The sequence below is a fragment of the Haliotis cracherodii genome, unplaced genomic scaffold, assembly GCF_022045235.1.
Source record: "Haliotis cracherodii isolate W230 unplaced genomic scaffold, xgHalCrac1.p SCAF_3, whole genome shotgun sequence".
Lineage (NCBI taxonomy): Eukaryota > Metazoa > Mollusca > Gastropoda > Lepetellida > Haliotidae > Haliotis > Haliotis cracherodii.
Window position 1 is genome coordinate 26856686 of NW_027266286.1, and position 24795 is coordinate 26881480.

At 42.7% G+C, this 24795-nt stretch overlaps 1 protein-coding gene across 1 annotated transcript in view; it reads right to left on the bottom strand.

Annotated features, from left to right (window-relative positions):
• The window catches only part of LOC139475041 (uncharacterized), a 63658-nt gene that overhangs the window by 32679 nt on the left and 6184 nt on the right, over positions 1-24795 (bottom strand). The window contains exons 4-10 of the mRNA XM_071258263.1: positions 24334-24489; positions 23410-23619; positions 22589-22728; positions 20007-20223; positions 19074-19207; positions 17968-18114; positions 17223-17380 (exon numbers count right to left, since the gene is read on the bottom strand). Of these exons, the coding sequence (XP_071114364.1) occupies positions 17223-17380; positions 17968-18114; positions 19074-19207; positions 20007-20223; positions 22589-22728; positions 23410-23619; positions 24334-24489 (1162 nt within the window). The remainder of the gene's footprint in view (positions 1-17222; positions 17381-17967; positions 18115-19073; positions 19208-20006; positions 20224-22588; positions 22729-23409; positions 23620-24333; positions 24490-24795) is intronic.

Below are 24795 nucleotides of genomic sequence, written 5' to 3' on the forward strand. Positions count from 1 at the left end.
CTGCCATGTGACTGCAATGTGATATCTGACTGCCATGTGCTATCTGACTGCCATGTGACATCAGACTGCCATGTGACATCTGACTGTCATGTGACATCTGACTGCGATGTGACATCTGACAGTCATGTGACAACTGACTTCCATGTGACATCAGACTGCCACGTGACAACTGACTGCCATGTGACATCTGACTGCCATGTGACATCTGACTGCAATTTGACATCTGGCTGCCATGTGACATTTGACAGTCATGTGACATATGACTGCCATGTGACATCTGACTGCAATTTGACATCAGACTTCCATGTGACATCTGACTGCCATGTGACAACTGACTGTCATGTGACATCTGACTGCCATGTGACATCTGACAGTCATGTGACATCTGACTATGTGACATCAGACTTCCATGTGACATCTGACTGCAATTTGACATCTGACTGCCATGTGACATCTGACAGTCATGTGACATCTGACAGCCATGTGACATCTGACGGCCATGTGACATCAGACTTCCATGTGACATCTGACTGCCACGTGACAACTGACTGGCATGTGACATCTGACTGCCATGTGACATCTGACAGTCATGTGACATCTGACTACTATGTTACATCAGACTTCCATGTGACATCTGACTGCAATTTGACATCTGACTGCCATGTGACATCTGACAGTCATGTGACATCTGACAGTCATGTGACATCTGACTGCCATGTGACATCAGACTTCCATGTGACATCTGACTGCCAAGTGACACCTGACTGACCAACACCACTCCACTTGACACATAGTACTCCACGAATCAGCAACTGTTCCCTTGATGTGATCAAGACATCAAGCTGTATTTTATTACACACGTGACCTTGAGTACAATGGATACTTAAATTAGTTTAGCAGGTGACCTACATCAACTTGATCATGTCGGGCCTGCACAAGTTAAAATACCTGGCTGCTTGTGAGGGTTATAGCGCACCTTGTTAAATTGCAGGTCGATTTTACAGGTGAGACAGGTAGATTACAGGTACACAAACAGTTGAGATGGAGTTGAACAGCCTAGATGGGCCATAAAGAGCACACACAAATTAAATACTATAAAATTCATTGCTCTTCAGTGGTTCCCCGAGTGCATGGTACAAGTTTACTCATATTACCATATCATCATCATTGACAGGCTGATGTCAGGTGTATTTGACAGGTCACTGCATCTGGGACAGGGTTGATGGCAGACATATTATGGTATGGCTACCATGTAACATAGGCCCATCTTTACTGAACTTGAAGTTACTGATTGACTTTGCAAATAAATGACATAATTCAAGTAAAATGAAAAGTTTTAAATGGCAAAACGACTTGTGAAAGAAAGTGACATCCACACTGTGACTGTTAACTTGTGGAGTGGAGTGGAGTGGAGTGGAGTGGAGTGGAGTGGAGTGGAGTGGAGTGGAGTCTGACCCAGACAATCCAGTGATTGACATCATGAACATCAATCCACGCAATTCGGATCGATGACATGCATCAACCAAGTCAGCGAGTCTGACCACCCGATCCCGTAAGTCGCCTTTTACGACAAGCATAGTCGCCTTTTACAGCAAGCATGGGTTGCTGAAGACCTATTCTACCCCAGAATCTTCACGGGTCTCTGAATTTAGGAAAGCGGTATCTTGTTCAAAATTGGGATTTTTAACAAATTTTTTTATAAAGTTCTGAATTGAGGAAAGTAACAACTTTATAAAAAAAATCCCAATTTTGAACAAGACACCGATTTCCCCCAATTTGCCTGCCAAGGGCACTTTATTTACAATCCTAGATAAAAACCCTGACATGATATTCAGTTTGTCAAAATCCAGAGCTAGGACTCATCTAATTCAATGGGGGCGAACTGATAATACATTTCAGAAACTGTTTGATGTATTGTGGAGATGATGACTAACTTTCTCTTGTGAAAAACAACAAGAAGCAACAAAGCAAACAAACTTTCTCCCATCACAAACAAGAGCAGCATGAAACAAACCTATGAACAATAAAGACGTACACTCCATGGAGTCATCTCCTTGTCTGACACCCAGTGAACCAAGACAAGTGCTTCCGTTCTCATTTCTCACAGAGCAGCAGGCTGTGGAAATCAAGCAGCCAGATCACATTATACATTACATTATACAGATTTCTCTGCTCTATTTCAACTTTATTCATACCTGTCAGTCAATGTATTTATAGTATAAACTACTTTGTTGTAGGTGTCTTATATATTTCAGTTCAGCCCCACTTGTCCATCGTACAAACATACAGGCAGGTAAACAGGTAAACACAGAACGAGGATGAAACCGGAATTTCAGGATTTATTAATTACCATAAATGCTTGAATAGGAATTCAGGATAAATTATTTCAGAAGGACCCGAGATGAAGCGGTTATTTGAGGCAATCATTGTTTTATTCTGAAAGGCATCATTTTGTTTTAATATTTTTTTCAAAAGTCTTTTCTTGATGTGTCATGAGTAAACCGGATGAAAACTTCAATTTTGGGTTTAAAAACTTAATTTTTTTCATCCATATCAACTATTTCTTTCAAAGTGAAAGCTGACCAGACATTATTAAAGGCAGGCGTTTATGTAAGGATTTACGGTATTAAGAGGGAATCCACTCTGGGAGACAAACATGGGGACCTGAGGACCTTCTCCAGCCTGGAATGCCTTCTGGGAGACAAACATGGGGACCTGGGGAACTACTCCGGCCTGGAATCCCCTCTGGGAGACAAATATGGGGACCTGGGGACCTACTCTGGCCTGGAATCCCCTCTAGGAGCCAAACATAGGGTCCTGAGGACCTACTCTGGCCCGTTTCCCCTCTGGGAGCCAAACATAGGGTCCTGGGGACCTACTCTGGCCTGGAATCCCTTCTGGGAGACAAACATAGGGTCCTGAGGACCTACTCCGGCCTGGAATTCCCTCTGGGAGACAAACATGGGGACCTGGGGACCTACTCTGGCCTGGAATCCCCTCTGGGAGACAAACATGGGGTCCTGAGGACCTACTCCGGCCTGGAATTCCCTCTGGGAGACAAACATGGGGACCTGGGGACCTACTCCGGCCTGGAATCCCCTCTGGGAGACAAACATGGGGACCTGAGGACCTACTCTGGCCTGGAATCCCCTCTGGGAGACAAACATGGGGACCTGGGGAACTACTCCGGCCTGGAATCCCCTCTGGGAGACAAACATGGGGGGGTCTTTGGGACCTACTCTGGCCTGGAATCCTCTGGTAGACAACCATGGGGTCCTGGGGACCTACTCCGGCCTGGAATCCCTTCTGGGAGACAAACATGGGGACCTGGGGACCTACTCCGGCCTGGAATCCCCTCTGGGAGACAAACATGGGGTCCTGGGGACCTACTCTGGCCCGTATCCCCTCTGGGAGACAAACATGGGGACTTGGGGACCTACTCCGGCCTGGAATCCCCTCTGGGAGACAAACATGGGGACTTGGGGACCTACTCCGGCCTGGAATCCCCTCTGGGAGACAAACATGGGGTCCTGGGGACCTACTCTGGCCCGTATCCCCTCTGGGAGACAAACATGGGGACCTGGGGAACTACTCCGGCCTTGAATCCCCTCTGGGAGACAAACATGGGGGGGTCTTTGGGACCTACTCCGGCCTGGAATCCCCTCTGGTAGACAACCATGGGGTCCTGGGGACCTACTCCGGCCTGGAATCCCTTCTGGGAGACAAACATGGGGTCTTGGGGACCTACTCTGGCCCGGAATCCCCTCTGGGAGACAAACATGGGGTCTTGGGGACCTACTCTGGCCCGGAATCCACTTGAGATCAAAATCAGGTCCTGATTAAACCAACTCCAATGACACTCCTTGAAATCATCTTCGTGTAGATTCACTATTACCGATACATAAACACAATATTCCTTTCAACTGACAAGGCTTGTCAGAGCCGATATTTCCCTTTACATTTGTAAGCTTAAACATAACAACTGATGCACGTCAAAGTTTGAAACAGTAGAAGTACAAAACGTCCACCCCCTCCAGAACATCATAACTAGAATCTACACAGAATTAATTAAAACCAGATACAAGTCATCCCCCAAGACTGCCCAGAAAACAAACAAAGTCAGATACAAAGCATGGTCAGATACAAAGCATGGCCAGACTCGGGGCAAAAGAATGAAGGTCAATACTCAATAGAAACTTCTAGTCTTTTATTCACAGACTGACCAGGGTCTGAAAGCACCCTCCCTTCACCCATATCACCCGGGTCTGTGGGTCAGGAAGGGTCAACAGCCTGTGTGTACCTACCCGGGGTCAGTGTGAGATTACCACCCAGGGTAGGCTGTAGACACTACCAGCAGGCATGTAGCTGTCAGAACAGTGGATACCAGCTCATATCAGTTACATTGTTCCACATAAAATACTGGCCTGTTTATTACAAAGACAGGTGGGGAATATGATGTTATGTTTACACTGTCATAAACACTGTTGCCATAGTGTTCAAGTAGATTTTTGAGTGTGTATCTGAAGGTGGGCTCTACAGTACGAAAAAACATAAAACAAGTCGATATGCTAGCCAATGTTCTTACAGACATGGAACACTAAAATTCAAGGCCTCAAGGCTTTTAAAGGCTGCTAACTTTCATTTTCAAGGCTTTTTAGTTGTGTTATCAGCCTGAGTTTGTCAATTTTTTATTTACTATACACTAGTCGTAATACCTAAAAAGCAGTGTGACATCACACATTTTCAAACAAAATTTATTTTTTACCCAACAAACAAATAAATTAAGTCTGCCATGAATTCTTCAGGGTCTTTGGCACACAAATCCCTCCCTGTGATAACTCTCACTTCAACATTTTTAGTACATTTTTGTGTGTGTTATAATACTTTGATTAACAAGTACATGTCAGTTTGTACAAATTCAAGGCTTTTCAAGGTTGACACTAATAATCAAGGCTTTTCAAGGTTGACACTAATAATCAAGGCTTTTCAAGGCTGACACTAATAATCAAGGCTTTTCAAGGTTGACACTAATAATCAAGGCTTTTCAAGGTTGACACTAATAATCAAGGCTTTTCAAGGCTGACACTAATAATCAAGGCTTTTCAAGGCTGACACTAATAATCAAGGCTTTTCAAGGTTGACACTAATAATCAAGGCTTTTCAAGGCTGACACTAATAATCAAGGCTTTTCAAGAGGGACCTTAAAATTCAAGGCATTTTGATGCCTGTACCAACGTTGTTTACAGTGAGTGAGTGGGGTTTAATACCAGTTTGAGCAGTGTCAAGTTACACCACGGTGTGTCAGCTTAATGTAGGAGGAAAGTGTTGTTTACACAACAAACAGCATGTTTATATATATGTTTTATGGACATAACTGTTGTTGGTATAGCTGGGACAAGGAGATTAGGCTAGTTAAATAATATATTCTTGTTTCTCATGACTTTTCAAAACTAACATGATAGAGAGGGCATATCTTATTTTCTCAAATATTTTTATAGTTTGTTACAAATTTATACAAGTAAATTTTATTCTAATGTACCACGTGATCTCTTCTGGTCGTGCCCTGCAAGGCTCAAACTATGAAGAGACGGATCCCAGGCTGTGGTGGCCATGGTTAGGTGCTCCTGGGAATCAAACACACTTTGCATGGTCTGGTGTGTGCCAAAAGTTGGAACAGGGTGCCAAAATAAATTTGAACTATATGCTATACTGTTCAACATTTGCTAAAGACCAAAATAGTCATCTTTAGTCAAAGGTGTGATCCTTAGCAAATGTTGAATAGTATATATCAGGGAGCAAAGAGAGTGCCTTGTATTTGTAAATCTGAGTTAGTTAATCTAATAATTAACAATATTGCAATCATATTTCAAAATATCAAATGACACAATAAAATCAAGGAAGTATTCTCAAAGGGTGTAGATAAATCCAAAACAGAAAATAAACAAATTATCACCCTAACATTCACAGAGGGAAGCAACTTGAAAACATTTGCCTCGGAGCTGACAAACGAAACAGTTGAGGCAATAGCTCTTCCAAGTGATGTCAAGTGTGGCGCAGACAGGCCCGGATGGGTCCTGATGAAGCAACAGTGGAGCACACGTTCACAAGTAGTGAAGCTGGGGACATCTACAGCCGGGCCGACCCCAGAAGGACCTGTCTCCCCTCCCCAGTGATGGGGTATCTGGAGCAGGAAGGGGTGTAGTGTGACTCACAATAAGGTGTGGCCTGCACATATAGCCTGTGTCAACACTGTAGATAGCTGATATACAGATACTCTCCAGTGTACAGCCATACAGGACCTACTTCTAGACATGGGCAGATAATACACCATAAACATGTAACAACCTTATAAGGGCTTTGGGTTTAGTTCACAAACAAGACATCTGACTTTGATTTCGTCATACTATGAATAAGCTTTGCCATTCATAAAAGCAATTGTAGATATGCTAAAATTGGCACTAGAGTGTGAGTGTTGCCTTTAAAGGATTGTTGTATGCTTCTGTAGGTTGAATGAATATTGCAAGACATGACTAGAAATAAAAGAGACCACAAATATATTTCACTATCTCTGGAATGACTAATTATTGTAACATTCCAATGTCTGGTATGAAACAGTAGGAGGTTTAGTGTGGTGATTATTCATCCAGAGATCATAAACTACCCCAAATATCTGTTGTACATTTGTATCATACAGATACTAAAAGAAACCACAAGCTGAACACAAACTGAATACAAACTGAATACAAGCTGAAAACAAGCTGAAAACAGGCTAAACACAAAATGAATACAAGCTAAACACAAAATGAATACAAGCTAAACACAAAATGAATACAAGCTAAACACAAAATGAATACAAGCTGAACACAAGATGGGCACAAGCTGAACACAATATGTATACAAGCTGAACACAAGCCGAAAACAAGCTGAACACAAAATGAATACAAGCTAAACACAAAATGAATACAAGCTGAACACAAAATGAATACAAGCTCAACACAAGATGGGCACAAGTTGGACACAAAATGTATACAAGCTGAACACAGGATAAACACAAGATAAACACAAGATTTACACAAGCTGGAACTTAAGAGAGAGCACAAGACTTATCAATGATTACACACAGCTCTTCCTCTGAGGGAACTACGGTACTTCACATCCCAGTGACAAGTGTGCTGAGTGCATTCTGTATATTCATCCGTGGATAAAGTCAGCTGAATACAAGCCGGAACCTAAGTCTGGGCTCTGTCAGATTATTGTACAGAACACTTGAACACACATTCACAGGTCTGGCAATGACAAACAAAACTGCAACAAAACTGACAGAAAGGCTTGGCAATCCACACTGGGACCCATTTGGCAATGTCAAACGTATGAATATTCGATGGACTAAATTTAGCAACATGCTTTTCAATAAAAAGGTGCCCTTTATAAAAACTCAAAACCCCTTTGAGGTGTTTTTATTTAAAGCTGCATAAGCACGTTATAAAGCACAAAATGGATATTTCTGTACTACATAATTCTATACTGTATATACAGCATAAACAGGGTGGGTGGGTGGGTTTGGGTAAGTGAGTGAGTGAGTGAGTGAGTTGGGTTTGAGTGAGTGAGTGAGTGAGTGAGTGGGTGGGTGGGTTTGGGATGTTTTGGGTGAGTGAGTGGGATTTTTGGGTGAGTGAGTGGGTGGGTTTGGGTGAGTGAGTGGGTGAGTGAGTGAGTGAGTGAGTGAGTGAGTGAGTGAGTGAGTGAGTGGGTGAGTGAGTGAGTGAGTGGGTGGGTGGGTTTGGGATGTTTTGGGTGAGTGAGTGGGTGGGTTTGGGTGAGTGAGTGAGTGAGTGAGTGAGTTGGGTTTGAGTGAGTGAGTGAGTGAGTGAGTGGGTGGGTGGGTTTGGGATGTTTTGGGTGAGTGAGTGGGTGGGTTTGGGTGAGTGAGTGGGTGGGTGGGTTTGGGTGAGTGAGTGGGTGCGTGAATGAGTGGGTGGGTGAGTGGGTGAGTGAATGAGTGGATGGGTTTGGGGCAGTGAGTGGGGTTTGGGTGAGTTGAGTGACTGAGTGAGTGAGTGGGTGGGTGGGTGATCGAATGAGTCAGTGGGTGGTTGAGTCAGTGAGTGAGTGAGTGGGGTTTGGGTGAGTGAGTGAGTGAGTTGGTGGTTGAGTCGGTGAGTGAGTGAGTGGAGTTTGGGTGAGTGAGTGAGTGAGTGAGTGGGTGGTCTGTACGATACATGACCTTGTTTGTAACTAAGGAGACATATTCCATCATCAAAGAGATATGAAGTAGACTTGAGCAAATTAATGAAACAATTATTTGATATCTCTCGTGCATAACAGCACCAAACTGTCTTTTACAATTCATTTTCATAAACTGTTAATGTCACCCTGATATATTCTTGCATCATTTGTAACAATAAATGTCCTCACAATACAATACTCATATCGGGGCAGTGTATCAAGGTGCACAGAAGATTTGGGGAGTTGGTTAGACATAACTTGGTATAGGTTCATCACTTGACAACAACCAAAAATCTCAGAAATAGGGAAAAGATCATCCATACTACACCATTGTGCTGATAACACTGAATTGCTGGTCTCGAGTGTTCTGTTGACAAACTGCAAACAAGAATATTGTCATAAACATTAGGCTTCTTACAGAGGATGGATATTACTGATTGTCAGTCAGAGTAAACATTGGCGGGTCAGCCATAGGTCATTCATCATCTGCACACCACCATCCCAACCCAGTCAGGAATGCTACACAACTGATGAAGACTCTACTTCATCTTCACCACCATCCTAACCCAGTCAGGAATGCTACACAGCTGATGAAGACTCTACTTCATCTTCACCACCATCCTAACCCAGTCAGGAATGCTACACAACTGATGAAGACTCTACTTCATCTTCACCACCATCCTAACCCAGTCAGGAATGCTACACAGCTGATGAAGACTCTACTTCATCTTCACCACCATCCTAACCCAGTCAGGAATGCTACACAGCTGATGAAGACTCTACTTCATCTTCACCACCATCCTAACCCAGTCAGGAATGCTACACAACTGATGAAGACTCTACTTCATCTTCACCACCATCCTAACCCCGTCAGGAATGCTACACAGCTGATGAAGACTCTACTTCATCTTCACCACCATCCTAACCCAGTCAGGAATGCTTCACAACTGATGAAGACTCTACTTCATCTTCACCACCATCTTAACCCAGTCAGGGACACCACACAGCTGATGAAGACTCTACTTAATCTTCACCACCATCCTAACCCAGTCAAGGACGTCACACAGCTGATGAAGACTCTACTTAATCTTCATATTTGTTTCCTTTGCCAGAAAATGTGGAATAAAAATCAAAAGAAAAAAAATTCCGTAGAAAAATAACTGTCCATTTTTATGTGTACATCTTTGAAACAGGATATTTCATATTATTGCACAATTCTGATTATCATTCAATCTCACACGTAATCACAACATATCTCAATCTTAACACCCCACATTTTAAAAAGATTTATAGCACTGACAAGTATTGACAAGCCTGTCATTCAGCCCATGACAGGCCAAATACATGTAATACCTGAGTGACAGTTCTCCAGGAACAGAAACTTCTCCCATCTAACCTCATTCCCTTATAAGGAATGACCGAGTTAATGTTCTGGGTTGAAGTGTGTTGTATGCTATACAGTGTCCACATACGTGTTTACAAAGTATATATCTAGATAGATATCTATCTATCTGACAGCGAGAGCTTATTGTGAGGAACTCGTATGATATACAGTTTAGCATTCCTGCCTTATATAGTGCTATACAGCCAGTGTATATCATGTCGTAGCACTACACGTGTGGTATGACAAGCAGGGCTCAGCAGAAAGAGCTGAGTCAACAGCTAGGCACGAAGAGAGTGTAACTATGTTAGGCTTTCTTACAGACCCTGATACAAATATATATCAAATACAGCCCATGCAAGTCTATAATGTTTGGCAAGTCTAGATTACTGCAGTATCAGGAAAATGAAGAGAGTCACTGGGCTCCCTTTTATTATATTTTTATAAAGATAACTGAACAACTGTTTTTTTCTGTACGATATGTTCATTTCAGAGACTAGACGTTAGTCTATAACTATGTAAGCGAGTGTAGATCCTGTTCACAAGCGATCCACTTCTTCTACATATCACTCAATTTCTGAACTTCAGAAAATACACATACCGTATTCCCTGTACTAAATGCCCTGTCCAATAAACTGATAACTTTTAGATCAGTCTGTAAGTCATCTTAATAAGTGCCCCTAGAAAGACCGAAAATTTACATGACAGTCCTTAGTTTTACAATTTGGCAAAATATGGGATTTGAACCCATGATTTGATCATGACACAAGGGCATGTAACATGACCACTGAGCCAACGAAGCCACCTGAAAGGTTTGATAAATGGCTACATCATCATCATCATCATCATCATCATCAGTAACAAATACAGGTGTAGCAACACAACACAATAACCATAACTTGGTGATTCATAAGGTCAAGTACACTTATTATCAGATATGACAACACCATGGCCTGTTATTGAAGTGTTATCAGTAACACTGGGTATCATACTGTATTTGGTAGTAAGGGCGGGGTTGAATGGCTCCCGTCAGACGTTTTGCAATCAGGTGATGTTTATATTTGATCTGTACTAACATACAAGGAAAAGTTTTGACAGTCATTCAAGATACGCCCAGTACCACAACCAATAAGCTACAGCTGTACTAAACAGGACTTCCTTGACCATTAGTCACACCGGATTTATCTCCCTTGTCTCAGTTTTGAACATCTTATTTTGCAAAGCGACCATCCATTTGATATCCCATAGATTAGAGAAGGGAGCAGCCTGTCTCACAGTCCCTGAACCCTATTACCCTATTACTCCCCCTTCCACCCACTCCTTACTGTAATGCTATAGCCCTAAATGAAGCAAGTCTAGATTTTCCACAGTTTCATCTCACTTGGGCTCCCATTCGTGACCAACTCGTGTTATTCCGGGACGAGCCGAATAGCGACTCGAGCCCCTCTCGTGGCCATTTTTGCAACTGGGTTCAGTCTTAGCGCAAACGGGCATACCTAAAACAATTGTCAACTTGTTGTGCAATGGTTCACATATATTTCCCTATATATTATTTATATTTCAGATGCAATTGAAAGCACGTCAGGACATGCGGAATTATACAGTATGATTGAACACATTTAACTGTGTCTTGGGTATACTTTTATATGCAAGACATATGTAAAAACAGAAATTATTTCTGAGGGATTCTTTGACGAAGAACTTGAAATCATATGCGCATTCTGATTGGTTTGTCGTATTTTCGCACATAACATTCATCGATAGGGGACGAGTCTTCTTGCAGGTTACGGAGAGGGGCAAGTGGTGACGTATGTTGGGCTCCTTTTCAAATTAAAAGTATTGTTTCTTTAAAAACTCTCTATACAGTAGAACATGGATAACAAACAGATACAACGAACTGTTAAAAAATCCCCGATTTATCTCCTATATATTATCATATAAAATTTACGTACATAACGAACTCTCTACAGCGAACAAATGGATCTGATCACTGACAAGCCCATCTACCACTAATTAGTGATGTGTATAGCGAACAAAGAAATCTCACTCAGTTTCTGACAACTGGCTGTACGAATCAACACAATCAGCGGTGACGGATCAACCTTGTTAAACTTAAATGAAGGTTATGAAATGTTATCAATTGAATGCTATGAAGTGATCACTGCTAAAACAAGTCAATGCTGCAATTTTGTGTATTGTCTTTTGTTTTATCCAAGATGGCAGACGTTTCCGAGCGAAAACGCATATAACGAACAATAGATATAACAAACTGATTTCTCTGGTCCTTAGTAGTTTGTTATATCCATGTTCTACTGTATATATATTCAGAGACTAAGCGTTAGTGTAGGTAGGGGGAAGTGGAGATGTTTCCATTTTAGACAGAACATAGCCTGCTTCAAGACATACAATATTTTTCTCCAAGGAATGAACGAGTCCAACACACAACTTGTCTTCAAGACTACAGTCAAAAGTCTTATTTTGTTTGTTGTTTGACGCCACGTTCAGCAATATTCCAGCTGTATGACGGCGGTCTGTAAATAATTGAATCTGGACCAGACAATCCAGTGACTGACATCTTGAGCAGCAATCTACACAGTTGGGATAAGATGAAATGCATCAACCAAGTCAACAAGTCTGACCACCAGATCATATTAGTCGCCCCTGATGACAAACATAGTCGTCTCTAATAACAATCATGGGTTGCTGAAGGCCAATTCTGACCCATCTTCACGGGTCTTATTTTTATGAAAATCCTGAGGCAAAATATAAAACATTCTGTGACAAATCATATTTTTGTCAAAAACATTCCAGCAATCAAGAATATCCAATGCATGGTAGGCTCCTACAAACAAAACAGGGAAAATAACATATATCAAAAAACATTATATGAAAATAATGGAATGGTAAATGCAAGATAGAATTTTAACAAGGAATATCAATTTTGTTTGTTTGTTTGATGTTTTACGCTGCACTTAGCAATATTCAAGGTATATGAGGGTGGTTTGTAAATAATTGAGACTGGACCAGCCAACCCAGTGATTGACATCATGAGCATCGATGCACACAATTGGGATCGATGACATGCATCAACCAAGTCAACGAGCCTGACCACCCGATCCCGTTAGTCGCCTCTTATGACAAGCATAGTACCCTTTTACGGCAAGCATGGGTTGCTGAAGACCTATTCTACCCCGGAATCTTCACGGGCCTATCATTAGTAACAAACATTGATAAAGATCCCTATAAAGTCTGAAAACAGAAAACCATGATAATATTACTGCTGTTTAAACCAAACCAGGGTTTTACATTGATTGGTTAAGACCGCCTCTGTGGCCTAGTGGACAGAGTGTCTGCCCAGAGAGTGGAAACTTGGTGGTTCCATCCCTGGCTGCGTCATATCAAAATAAGTTAAGAGATGGTACTTGTTACCCTGCCTGACGCTCGGCACAAAGGGGCTAAAACAAGATCTGGTCGGCTCGGAGTCAGTATACTGTGTCTGAGTGGGGTATTCATGTTAAACTGTGGCATGGTATCTCAGAGAGCTAGAACTATGAAACCAGCACATAATAAACAGATACACACAGGCACAGACACACATACATAAAAGGCAAAAAGTTCAATTAAAACATTTCATGGATCAGTCTGTTCATATTTAGCATTATATGGCAGGTCTACATTGGTCATTTACATCTATACACATACAGAATAATTATTCTTATTATCAAATGATCTATTAATCTTTCATGATACTTCCAAGTTGATATATGGATACTATAGTTTTCTTTCAATGACAACCTACCGATGAAAGATGAGGGTCCACCCACATAACACAACAGTATGTCAAACTTTAAATTTTAAGCTTTAATATGGCATAATTTAAACAGTAATAATCATGGTAGAAAACACAGGGTTAATTATTGATAGACTAACAGTGATAGTCCATATAATGATAACATATAGCAAAACTCTTGAAAAGGCCAAATTTCTACATGTCCTTAGAATACCTAAATTATTGGGCAGTTTGGCAAGGACTATTTGACTAGTGCCAATTTCAAATGCAGGACTAATGAAAAATTTATTTTACCAGAAATAGTGAGTGAGTGAGTGAATATGGTTTTACGCCGCTTTTAGCAATATTCAAGCAATATCACGGCGGGGGACACCAGAAATGGGCTTCACACATTGTACCCATTTTGGGATTCGAACCCAGTTCTTCGACATGACGAGCAAACGCTTTAACCACTAGGCTACCCGACAGCCCCTTTTACCGGTAATAAATTTCATGAAAATGTTTCAGTTTTGGTTCTTCCTTGGGTCAATCTTTTCATTTTTTGCATCAAACCCATGCAGACAAACTTGAAACACATTTCTGAATGAAAAACCCGGATGCAGTCTGTAGGTAGCAGCTGTCACAGAGCTGACGTGACCAGTACAAATAAGGAAACATGTAACTGGGGTGTGATGACTGCCAGACATGTGCTGCTGGTGTGTGTGTATGTGTGTGGGACACAGTCATGTCCTGGTCGGCACCAGCCCTGGTGGGTGGGGCCACATATAAATCGTGTTTTGCAACCGGAAAAGCTGGAACAGGCAGTGCATTGTTGGCACGGAACTGATCATGTTACCATGGTGATACTTGACAACATCTGTGTACTCATTGCACATTTTATGAAACTTAGTGAGGAGAATAGGACGGTACTATACAGGTGTTCATATGGGAGTCGATGTTCTGAATGGAACACTTATTCCATTCAACGTCTACAATGGATCTAAGATCCCATATGGCTCAGTGGAAGTGTTAACTTTAAAAATTACAGGAATGTATGCAATGTATGCTGATTATTAATGTATCAGTATCTAGACAATAAATCAATTCCTTAGTTACCAGAGTGTTGTGGGTAAAAGCCTAAGGAAACAATGTTGCAATGTAGACAGGGTACAATGTTACACTAATACAGCAGGACCAGGTCAATCAGTGTAGTCAGGTAAAATGTTACACTAATACAGCCAGACCAGGTCAATCAGTGTAGTTGAGGTACAATGTTACACTAATACAGCCAGGTCAATCAATGTAGTCAGGCTACAATGTTACACTAATACAGCCAGGTCAATCAGTCTAGACATGGTACAATGTTACACTAATACAGCCAGGTCAGGTCAATCAATGTAGTCATGGTACAATGTTACACTAATGCAGCCAGGTCAATCAATGTAGTCATGGTACAATGTTACACTAACACAGCTAGTCAATTAATGTAGTCATGGTACAATGATACACTAATACAGACCAGGTCAATCAATGTAGTCATGGTACAATGTTACACCAATACAAACCAGGTCAATTAATGTAGTCAGGGTACAATGTTACACTAACACAGCTAGTCAATTAATGCAGTTATGGTACAATGATACACTAATACAGACCAGGTCAATCAATGTAGTCATGGTACAATGTTACACCAATACAAACCAGGTCAATCAATGTAGTCATGGTACAATGTTACACCAATACAAACCAGGTCAATCAATGTAGTAATGGTACAATGTTACACTAATACAGTCAGTCAATCAATGTAGTCATGGTACAATGTTACACTAATACAGTCAGTCAATCAATGTAGTCATGGTACAATGTTACACTAATACAGCCAGGCTAGGTCAATCAATGTAGTCATGGTACAATGTTACACTAATACAGCCAGGCTAGGTCAATCAATGTAGTCATGGTACAATGTTACACTTATACAGCCAGGTAAATCAGTGTAGTCATGGTACAATGTTACACTAATACAGCCAGTCAATCAATGTTGTCAGGGTAAAATGTTACACTAATACAGCCAGTCAATCAATGTTGTCATGGTACAATGTTACACAAATACAGCCAGTCAATCAATGTAGTCATGGTACAACGTTACAATAATACAGACCAGGTCAATCAGTGTAGTCGTGGTACAATGTTACACTTATACAGCCAGGTAAATCTGTGTAGTCAGGGTACAATGTTACACTAATACAGCCAGGTCAATCAATGTGGTCAGGGTACAATGTTACACTTATACAGCCAGGTCAATCAATGTGGTGAGGATACAATGTTACACTAATACAGCCAGACCAGGTCAATCAATGTAGTCTGGGTACAATGTTACACTAATACAGCCAGACCAGGTCAATCAATGTGGTCAGGGTACAATGTTACACTAATACAGCCAGACCAGGTCAATCAATGTAGTCAGGGTACAATGTTACACTAATACAGCCAGACCAGGTCAATCAATGTAGTCGGGGTACAATGTTACACTAATACAGCCAGGCCAGGCCAATCAATGTAGTCGGGGTACAATGTTACACTAATACAGCCAGCTCTATCAATGTGGTCAGGGTACAATGTTACACTTATACAGCCAGGTCAATCAATGTGGTCAGGGTACAATGTTACACTTATACAGCCAGGTCAATCAATGTGGTCAGGGTACAATGTTACACTTATACAGCCAGGTCAATCAATGTGGTCAGGATACAATGTTACACTAATGCAGCCAGGTCAATCAGTGTGGTGAGGATACAATGTTACACTAATACAGTCAGGTCAGGTCAATCAATGTAGTCAGGGTACAATGTCCCCATGATACAGTCAGGCCAGGTCAATCAGTGTAGTCAGGGTACAATGTTACACTAATACAGTCAGGCCAGGTCAATCAGTGTAGTCAGGGTACAATGATACACTAATACAGTCAAGCAAGGTCAATCAGTGTAGTCTGGGTACAATGATACACTAATACAGCCAGGTCAATCAATGTAGTCTGGGTACAATGTTACACTAATAAAGCCAGACCAGGTCAATCAATGTAGTCGGGGTACAATGTTACACTAATACAGTCAGACCAGGTCAATCAATGTGGTCAGGGTACAATGTTACACTAATACAGCCAGGTCAATCAATGTAGTCGGGGTATAATGTTACACTAATACAGCCAAGTCAATCAATGTAGTCGGGGTACAATGTTACACTAATACAGCCAGGTCAATCAATGTAGTCCGGGTACAATGTTACACTAATACAGCCAGGTCAATCAATGTAGTCGGGGTACAATGTTACACTAATACAGCAAGACCAGGTCAATCAATGTAGTCGGGGTACAATGTTACACTAATACAGCCAGACCAGGTCAATCAATGTAGTCAAGGTACAATTATTACACTAATACAGCCAGGTCAGGACTGGAGGAGAGAGATGGTGAGTTGTTCCCTACCTGTGTAGCTGCAGACACCTGTGTGCCAGGGTGTAGAGGGACTGGAGGAGAGAGATGGTGAGTTGTTCCCTACCTGTGTAGCTGCAGACACCTGTGTGCCAGGGTGTAGAGGGACTGGCGGAGGGAGATGGTGGGTTGTTCCCTACCTGTGTAGGTGCAGACACCTGTGTGCCAGGGTGTAGAGGGACTGGAGGAGGGTGATGGTGAGTTGTTCCCTACCTGTGTAGCTGCAGACACCTGTGTGCCAGGGCATAGATAGACTGGAGGAGGGTGATGGTGAGTTGTTCCCTACCTGTGTAGCTGCAGACACCTGTGTGCCAGGGTGTAGAGGGACTGGAGGAGGGAGATGGTGAGTTGTTCCCTACCTGTGTAGCTGCAGACACCTGTGTGCCAGGGTGTAGAGGGACTGGCGGAGGGAGATGGTGGGAGCAGGACACACATGTTGGAAGAGATCCAATGTCCACAAGGATGACAGGGACACTGGACGTGGTGTAAGATCCTTCGCTGAACTGTCCTCCAGGATCTGAGCCGACACAACACAAATCTTAAAGACACAAACTAACAATACATTGCAAATTAATGTACCTATAGTGACACTATCCTATTGTTTTTACGGAGCCTTCTTTTCAGTGCATAACCTCTCATGAGGGACTTTCTCCAGAATATACTTTGGCCAAAGGATATTCTTTTGAGATGTGGACACAGACAGGAGAGGGGATTTACTGTAGTGAGGAGGTTCAGGGCCTCTAGTTCAGCATCCCCCAGGCCTAGCTGCCTGTACTGCTCTCAGATGGGGACACAGACAGGAGAGGGGACTTACTGTAGTGAGAAGGTTCAGGGCCTCTAGTTCAGCATCCTCCAGGCCTAGCTGCCTGTACTGCTCTGAGATGGGGACACAGACAGGAGAGGGGACTTACTGTAGTGAGGAGGTTCAGGGCCTCTAGTTCAGCATCCTCCAGGTCTAGCTGCCTGTACTGCTCTCAGATGGGGACACAGACAGGAGAGGGGACTTACAGTAGTGAGAAGGTTCAGGGCCTCTAGTTCAGCATTCTCCAGGCCTAGCTGCCTGTACTGCTCTGAGATGGGGAAAAGGCAGGAGAGGGGACTTACTGTAGTGAGGAGATTCAGGGCCTCTAGTTCAGCATCCTCCAGGCCTAGCTGCCTGTACTGCTCTGAGATGTGGAACAGAGCTAAGGGAAAGTTGAAATCCTCCTGTAAGGACTCTCTGAACATCAGAACTGCACAATGATGCAGACCCTGTAACCAAACAAACCTACATGAGACACTCCCAATAGAAAAGTAGATCGAAATGTAAACACAAGACATGACAACAAGACAGACTGGATGATTTATGGTATTCATACCAATATCACAGTCCAGGATTATGAGATCATTACAACTGGAATGAGTGGGCAGGGATTAATTTTGATTTGAACATTATCTCATTAATATGCTACTCAACATTCACTAAGGACCAAAATAGACATCTTTTGTTGAAGGTGTTGTCCTTTCCAAATGTTGAGGAGCTTATCACAGCAAATCAGCTCAAATTGCCTTAATGTTGGAGGAAAGTTAAACTGAAGCAGATCTTGAATTTTAGTGCTTTGGTGAAACTCTTAATCAAGACTGTGAAACTGCTGACAGGCAAAAAACTGTGATCAGGTGAGTGCGTGAATCAAAGCCCTGACCACCTGATCCAGGCAGCTAAGGGACATAACTCTGTACACTTAGTTGCTGCACCATAAAGTTACCCATGCCCCAGCATAAGACATATTTTGAGAGCAGCCAAGATGGGCTTTGTTTTTATTGAAAGTTTGTATTTAAACATATATTGTTTTTGCGGGTTTGAAAACACAGGTGTCTCTTTTCAAGATGCAGCCAGACCAGGAGAAATCTTACCAAAATGTGCATTTCTTTTTTTGCCAGTTCATATTTTACATACTGTCTTCTATGTTATCCTATGGAGACTTAATTAGGATCCTGTTGATATATGAAAATTCAGTTCAGAAAACAAATAAAGCCACTGTATTTTGTTTTAACTACACACAAACTATGGAATATGTGTTACAAAGTGTGGCACTTCTAAAAACTCTTAAAACAGGCTCAGTGTTTTCAGGACTGTTCTCACAGAAATACAAGCTGGTATTCCAAAGGCTGCACAGACGATGATCCAAATCCTTGTTAGAGTATGGAAAGGATGTAGCATATATTCTCACCTTGTGAGCATAGCACTGGCCCATCAGGTGGAGTGTCCTGGCCCTGGATGCAGGACTTGAGGAGGTCCGGTGTCTGGCAGAGTCCAGGACAGAGATGCAGTCATCAGCCTTACCCTCCTTCAGGTAACACAGGCCTGAGAGGGATGAACATGTGTGTACTACCTCACAGAACAGGCATGATATGTCAAATCACAAGAAGAGATTACAGTTATTTGATGTACTCAGGGCAGTGAGTGAGTGACTGATGCTGATTAATAGTACTAGTCCACTGAGATACCATGCCGCAGTTTAACATGAATACCCCACTCAGACACATTATACTGACTCCGAGCCCACCAGTCCTTGTTTTAGACCCTTAATGCCGAGCGCCAGACAGGGTAACAACAAGTACCATCTTTTAACGTCTTTTGGTATGAAGCGGTCAGGGATCGAACCTTGGACCTTCCGCTCTCTGGGCGGACGCTCTACCACTAGACCACGGAGCCGGTCGAGTGAGTGAGTGAGTGAGTGAGTGAGTGAGTTAGTTTTGTTTGTTGTTTAACGCTGCACACAGGACGGGTCTTCACGGGTCGAGAGAGAGAGAGAGAGTGAGAGTGAGAGTGAGAGAGAGAGAGAGAGAGAGAGAGAGAGGTGAGCATGGGTATGTTGCTGACAAGTGAGTGAGTGAGTGAGTTTATGCTTTACATCACATCGGCAATATTTCAGCCACATCGTGACGAAAGGTCACATGACATATTTGTGAGTAAATACTCAATAGTTCAGAGAATTATTTCAGCTTACAAAATATTATACACTACACTATTGACACATGCAAAGACTTTAACAAGGGGTCATTTTGGGGCCATCGGAATCGGTTTGTACAAGATGGTGACTGACCAATTGTACATTCAAGAGTTTTTTGGTCCTGTAAATCATTTTATAACCATAACCCACCTATGATGTATGTCACACTAGGCAGTAGGCTGTCACTGTGTAGCCTTGTCAGGCACTCCCTACTCGGCCCCCACTGGGCCAGCTTGTAGTGACACAGCCCCTTCAGGAGCCCCACGAGGTCCGGGGCAGACAGGGTCTCCGTGTGCCTGGATCGCTGCTGTACCTTGTCTCCGGGCACCGACACACACAGTCGCAGTCCAACAGAACTCACTGTCATCTGGAGAAAACAGGTGATTGAGGGAGGGAGTGAACTGAGCTCTAACAAGAGACGTAAACCTTAACTTGAGGCGAGAGTGTGTATCTGGGATGAATGGGGTTTATGATTATATACATGTAACCCCAAAAAGCACATGCCGATTTTTATTCACCACAAATATAGAAATATTTGTACAATGGACCAAAAGTGTTGTGATAAAAAGTGAGTGAGTGAGTGAGTATGTTTTTACACCGCTTTTAGCAATATTCCAGCAATATCACGGCGGGGGACATCAGAAATGGGCTTCACAAATTGTACCCATGTCGGGAATCAAACCTGGGTCTTCGGCGTGAGGAGCGAACGCTTTAACCACTTGGCTACCTGACCGCCCCTGTGATAAAAAGATTGACCAATACTTCACGAAACACTGTACAATCACTCAAGATCACCATGGCACAGAACAGAAAAGTGACAGTTGGAAAGAGCATTGTTTGGTAGCCTTTAAGTATGGTTGTGCAACTGAATCCGTTGCACTTGAGGCTGTTGTCATCACCGGTGTTTGCCTAGACTCCTGTCGAAACTGTACAGGTAATGCTCATGCCCTTTCATTATAGGGATTATTTCCCAGGAAAATTGTCACAAAATTACATTTGTACTTTATCATCATGCAAAAAACTTAAGGCTAAAAAAATAATAGTCTTGGTTCTCAGGCACCACCACATCATCATAAAGTCCACCGCAGGTTTCGTTTTTAATTTCCATTTCCATTTAATTATTTTTACAAAATCCTAATACTTAAAAACAATGCAATCCAATATAACGCGCAGTTACTTCCCTTTACATGCGCACTGCTTTACTGCGCATCTCGTGTTAAGGTCATGACAGCAGTAGGAGTTTGTATGCTTGTTTATGTCGGGAGGCCCTTTCCCAGGTTGATGGTACACAACTGTTTATTTGGTTACATACTAGTTTGAACAACCACAAACAAAAAAACACTGCCTGCACTATATTTTGAAAAAGTTATTGCCTGAGAACCAATTCTTCTCATTTTTTTAAGCCTAAGTTAAGCTTACTTTTTGGTTAAAAGTTAATATCCCTAAAATATACCAATGTAGTATGCATGGAGACCAGTGGAATCCAATCAACACGGAAGTAGTATTTACCTTTATCAAATGTACCCATAAATGTTCCAACCAGTAATTGGCTGATTAATAGGTTCCTGGGCTAGCAGGGGGAACGGGTGTCCCAGTCGTCTAAGGCGCCACAATTCGCTGTGCAGTGTTCCGTCCCTTGGGCACGCCAGAAACCTATGATTGTGGGTTCGGATCCCGTTTCGCCCTTATTATGTTTCTAGGTTTGTCAGCACCATACCCGTGCTCGTGGGTTTCACCGAAGCGGTAAACATCGGATACCTGCATCACTTCATTAAGCTGACACGCCGCGATATGACTGGAATACTGTTAAAAGCGGCATTAAACCCAACTCACTCACTCACACTCCTGGGCTAGCAGAGTCAGGGCTATTGGTGAGGCGAGGTGAAATGGGATTTAACTTTCACAATTGTTGCCCTTAAACAGTGCTGTGCTTGCACATGTGTGTGCCGGATTTATAATGCTAGCCCATGGATACCCCACACAGACACAGCATACAGGCGACCAGGCACCCAAGGCGACCAGTCCTTGTTTTATCACCTTACGTTGAGTGCCAGGCAGAGAAACAACAAGTACCATCTTTTATCAAGTTCTAATGAGGAAGAGGATTCAACCACTGACCTTGTGCTCTCTAGGCAGATGCTCTATCCACTAGACCACTGAAGTGTCACTGTTTGTACACGTTGTAAAGCCTTCATCGTTCTATCACTAGTTATTTGTCAAAGTGAATAATGTGTCATTGCTGCTGTGAGCAATATTCCAGTGATATCACTAGAGATGGTTGAGTCTGGACCAGGCAAACCAGTGATATCATGAGCAACAAGGTGAGGTGAGAAGGGGGCTTAACGTCGCCAGTTTTATAGTGCTAGTCCAATGAGATACCATGCCATAGTTGAACATGAATATCCCACTCAGACACAGTATACTGACTGCAAGCTGACCAGTCTTTATTTAATCCCCTTAATACCGAGCACAAGGCAGGGTAAAAACAAGGTCCATCTTTTAACGTCTTTTGTTAGGGATCGAACTCCCGACCTTCCGCTCTCTGGGCGGACACTTTACAACTAGACCACAGAGGTGGTCCTGAAGACATAGGCTACAATACATCAGGGTACATTGATACTCAATCAGCCAAGTCAGAGAATGGGACATTCACAACCAACATCCCTCGAGGATTAATCTGGCATACATACAACATAAAGTACTATCAGTTAGACAAGGCAGAGGTTCAGTACCTGTGCTGCATCTGATGTCTGGGCCAACATCTGTGTGAGAGACTCCAGGCACGTCAAGGCTTCTTTCTCCTTCTGGGCAAGCATCAACAGACAGGACCACGCACAACCAGCAGCACAGAGGGGGGATGTGACCCCATACACTGGACACAAGAGAGAATGTGAGTGTGAATGTGAGTGTGTGAGTGTGTGTGAGAGAGTGAGTGTGTGTGAGAGTGAGTGTGAGAGTGTGAGTGTGTGTGAGAGTGACAGTGAGTGTGAGAGCATGTGTGAGTGTGTGAGAGTGAGTGTGTGTGTGAGTGAGAGTGAGTGTGTGTGTGTGTGTGTGTGTGAGAGTGAGTGTGTGACTGTGTATGTGTGAGTGTGAGAGTGTGTGTGAGAGTGAGTGTATGTGAGAGTGAGTGTGAGAGCATGTGTGAGTGTGAGAGTGTGTGAGAGTGAGTGTGTGTGAGTGAGTGTGTGAGAGTGAGTGTGTGTGCGAGTGTGTGTGTGAGTGTGTGTGAGTGAGAGTGAGTGTGTGTGTGCGAGTGAGAGTGTATGTGTGAGAGTGTGTGAGTGCGAGAGTGTATGTGTGAGAGTGTGTGTGAGAGTGAGTGTGTGAGAGAGTGTTTGTGTGTTTGTGAGTGTGTGAGTGTGTGCATGCAAATGAAGAAAACAGTATGAAATGACAACCCAAACGAGAAATTTCACTGAAGCTAACCTTGCAGTTTGTGACATCATGAAGAATGCATGATGTCAGATCACATTGTTGGAAACAAAAAAGAATATGATGTCATGGCAAGATCGAGAATCACAAAAAATACAGCAAGTTTATTTATTCTCACCTTGTAGAATCTGGGAGTACTGGAGAAGATGATGTAATTGTGACATCACTGCTTGGTCTGGGGAATCAGCAGGTGTACTGGGACATGGGAAGTGCTTTACTGCTGCCAACACTGAAACATGACATGACATGACATGACGTGACATGACGGCTTGGTCTGGGGAATCAGCAGGTGTACTGGGACATGGGAAGTGCTTTACTGCTGCCAACACTGAAACATGACATGACATGACATGACATGACATGACGTGACATGACGTCTTGGTCTGGGGAATCAGCAGGTGTACTGGGACATGGGAAGTGCTTTACTGCTGCCAACACTGAAACATGACATGACATGACATGACGTGACATGACAGCTTCGTCTGGGGAATCAGCAGGTGTACTGGGACATGGGAAGTGCTTTACTGCTGCCAACACTGAAACATGACATGACATGACATGACATGACATGACCACTTAGGTGAAACCCACGAGCACAGGTATGGTGTTGACAACCATCTTGTATGAATGCAAAATATATTTGAATGTTTGAGGTACTTGAAAACTGTATTGTGTACAACACAAAGTGTGCTCTCTCTGACCACTTTCTTTAGATAGCAGCCATTAAATGCCCATGAAGGGATTTGAACGACAGACCTTCTGAGTCAAATTGGATGCCTTGTCTGTTCACAACTTACTCATACTTTTGTAAAGAATGTTCCAGAAATACTAGAGGTACAACTAGATCCATCTGACTATTCTGGTCAGAAAGATGACTGGACTATGTGATGAGATATAACCTCACACACATATTTCAGACTAGCATGGTAAACAAAGGTGAGTTAGAAAAGTGATTTATTTTGCTTATTTTGCGCAGCTGATCTAGTCCTCTGCATCCTGTCCTCCATGTTTATCACATGCTCCTACAGAAGACGAGGTCTACCTCTGGCCAGACTTTTGCTGTATGCAGCCCCACACTGGGACAACACCGTCTGGTCGTCACTGCCGCTGCAGCGAGAGTGAAGCAGCAGAGTCAGGTAGACACTGTTGTACACAATTGTCATCTCTGTCTCCATGGTCACCATCTTCGGCGGGAAACCTGCAGACGAAGACACTCATTCATTCATTCTGTCCCAACCTCCATGTCATCCACTGTATTGGGATGTATAGCCTGAGCCCATGTGCTACCATAGCTTATAATATAATCGAGGGGTAGTATAAGAAATAAACCACTTGGGGCGCATGGTTTATTCTCCCTGCATTGTTTTATTGTACAATAAACAATGACCACTAGTCGTTTATTTCTTAAATGAGATATCAACATTATTTACAGCCTCTTTAAGGACGTTGAAAAATGAGGATGACTCCCTGAATAGAATCTGGCCTTGGAAATGTCGGACAAGTC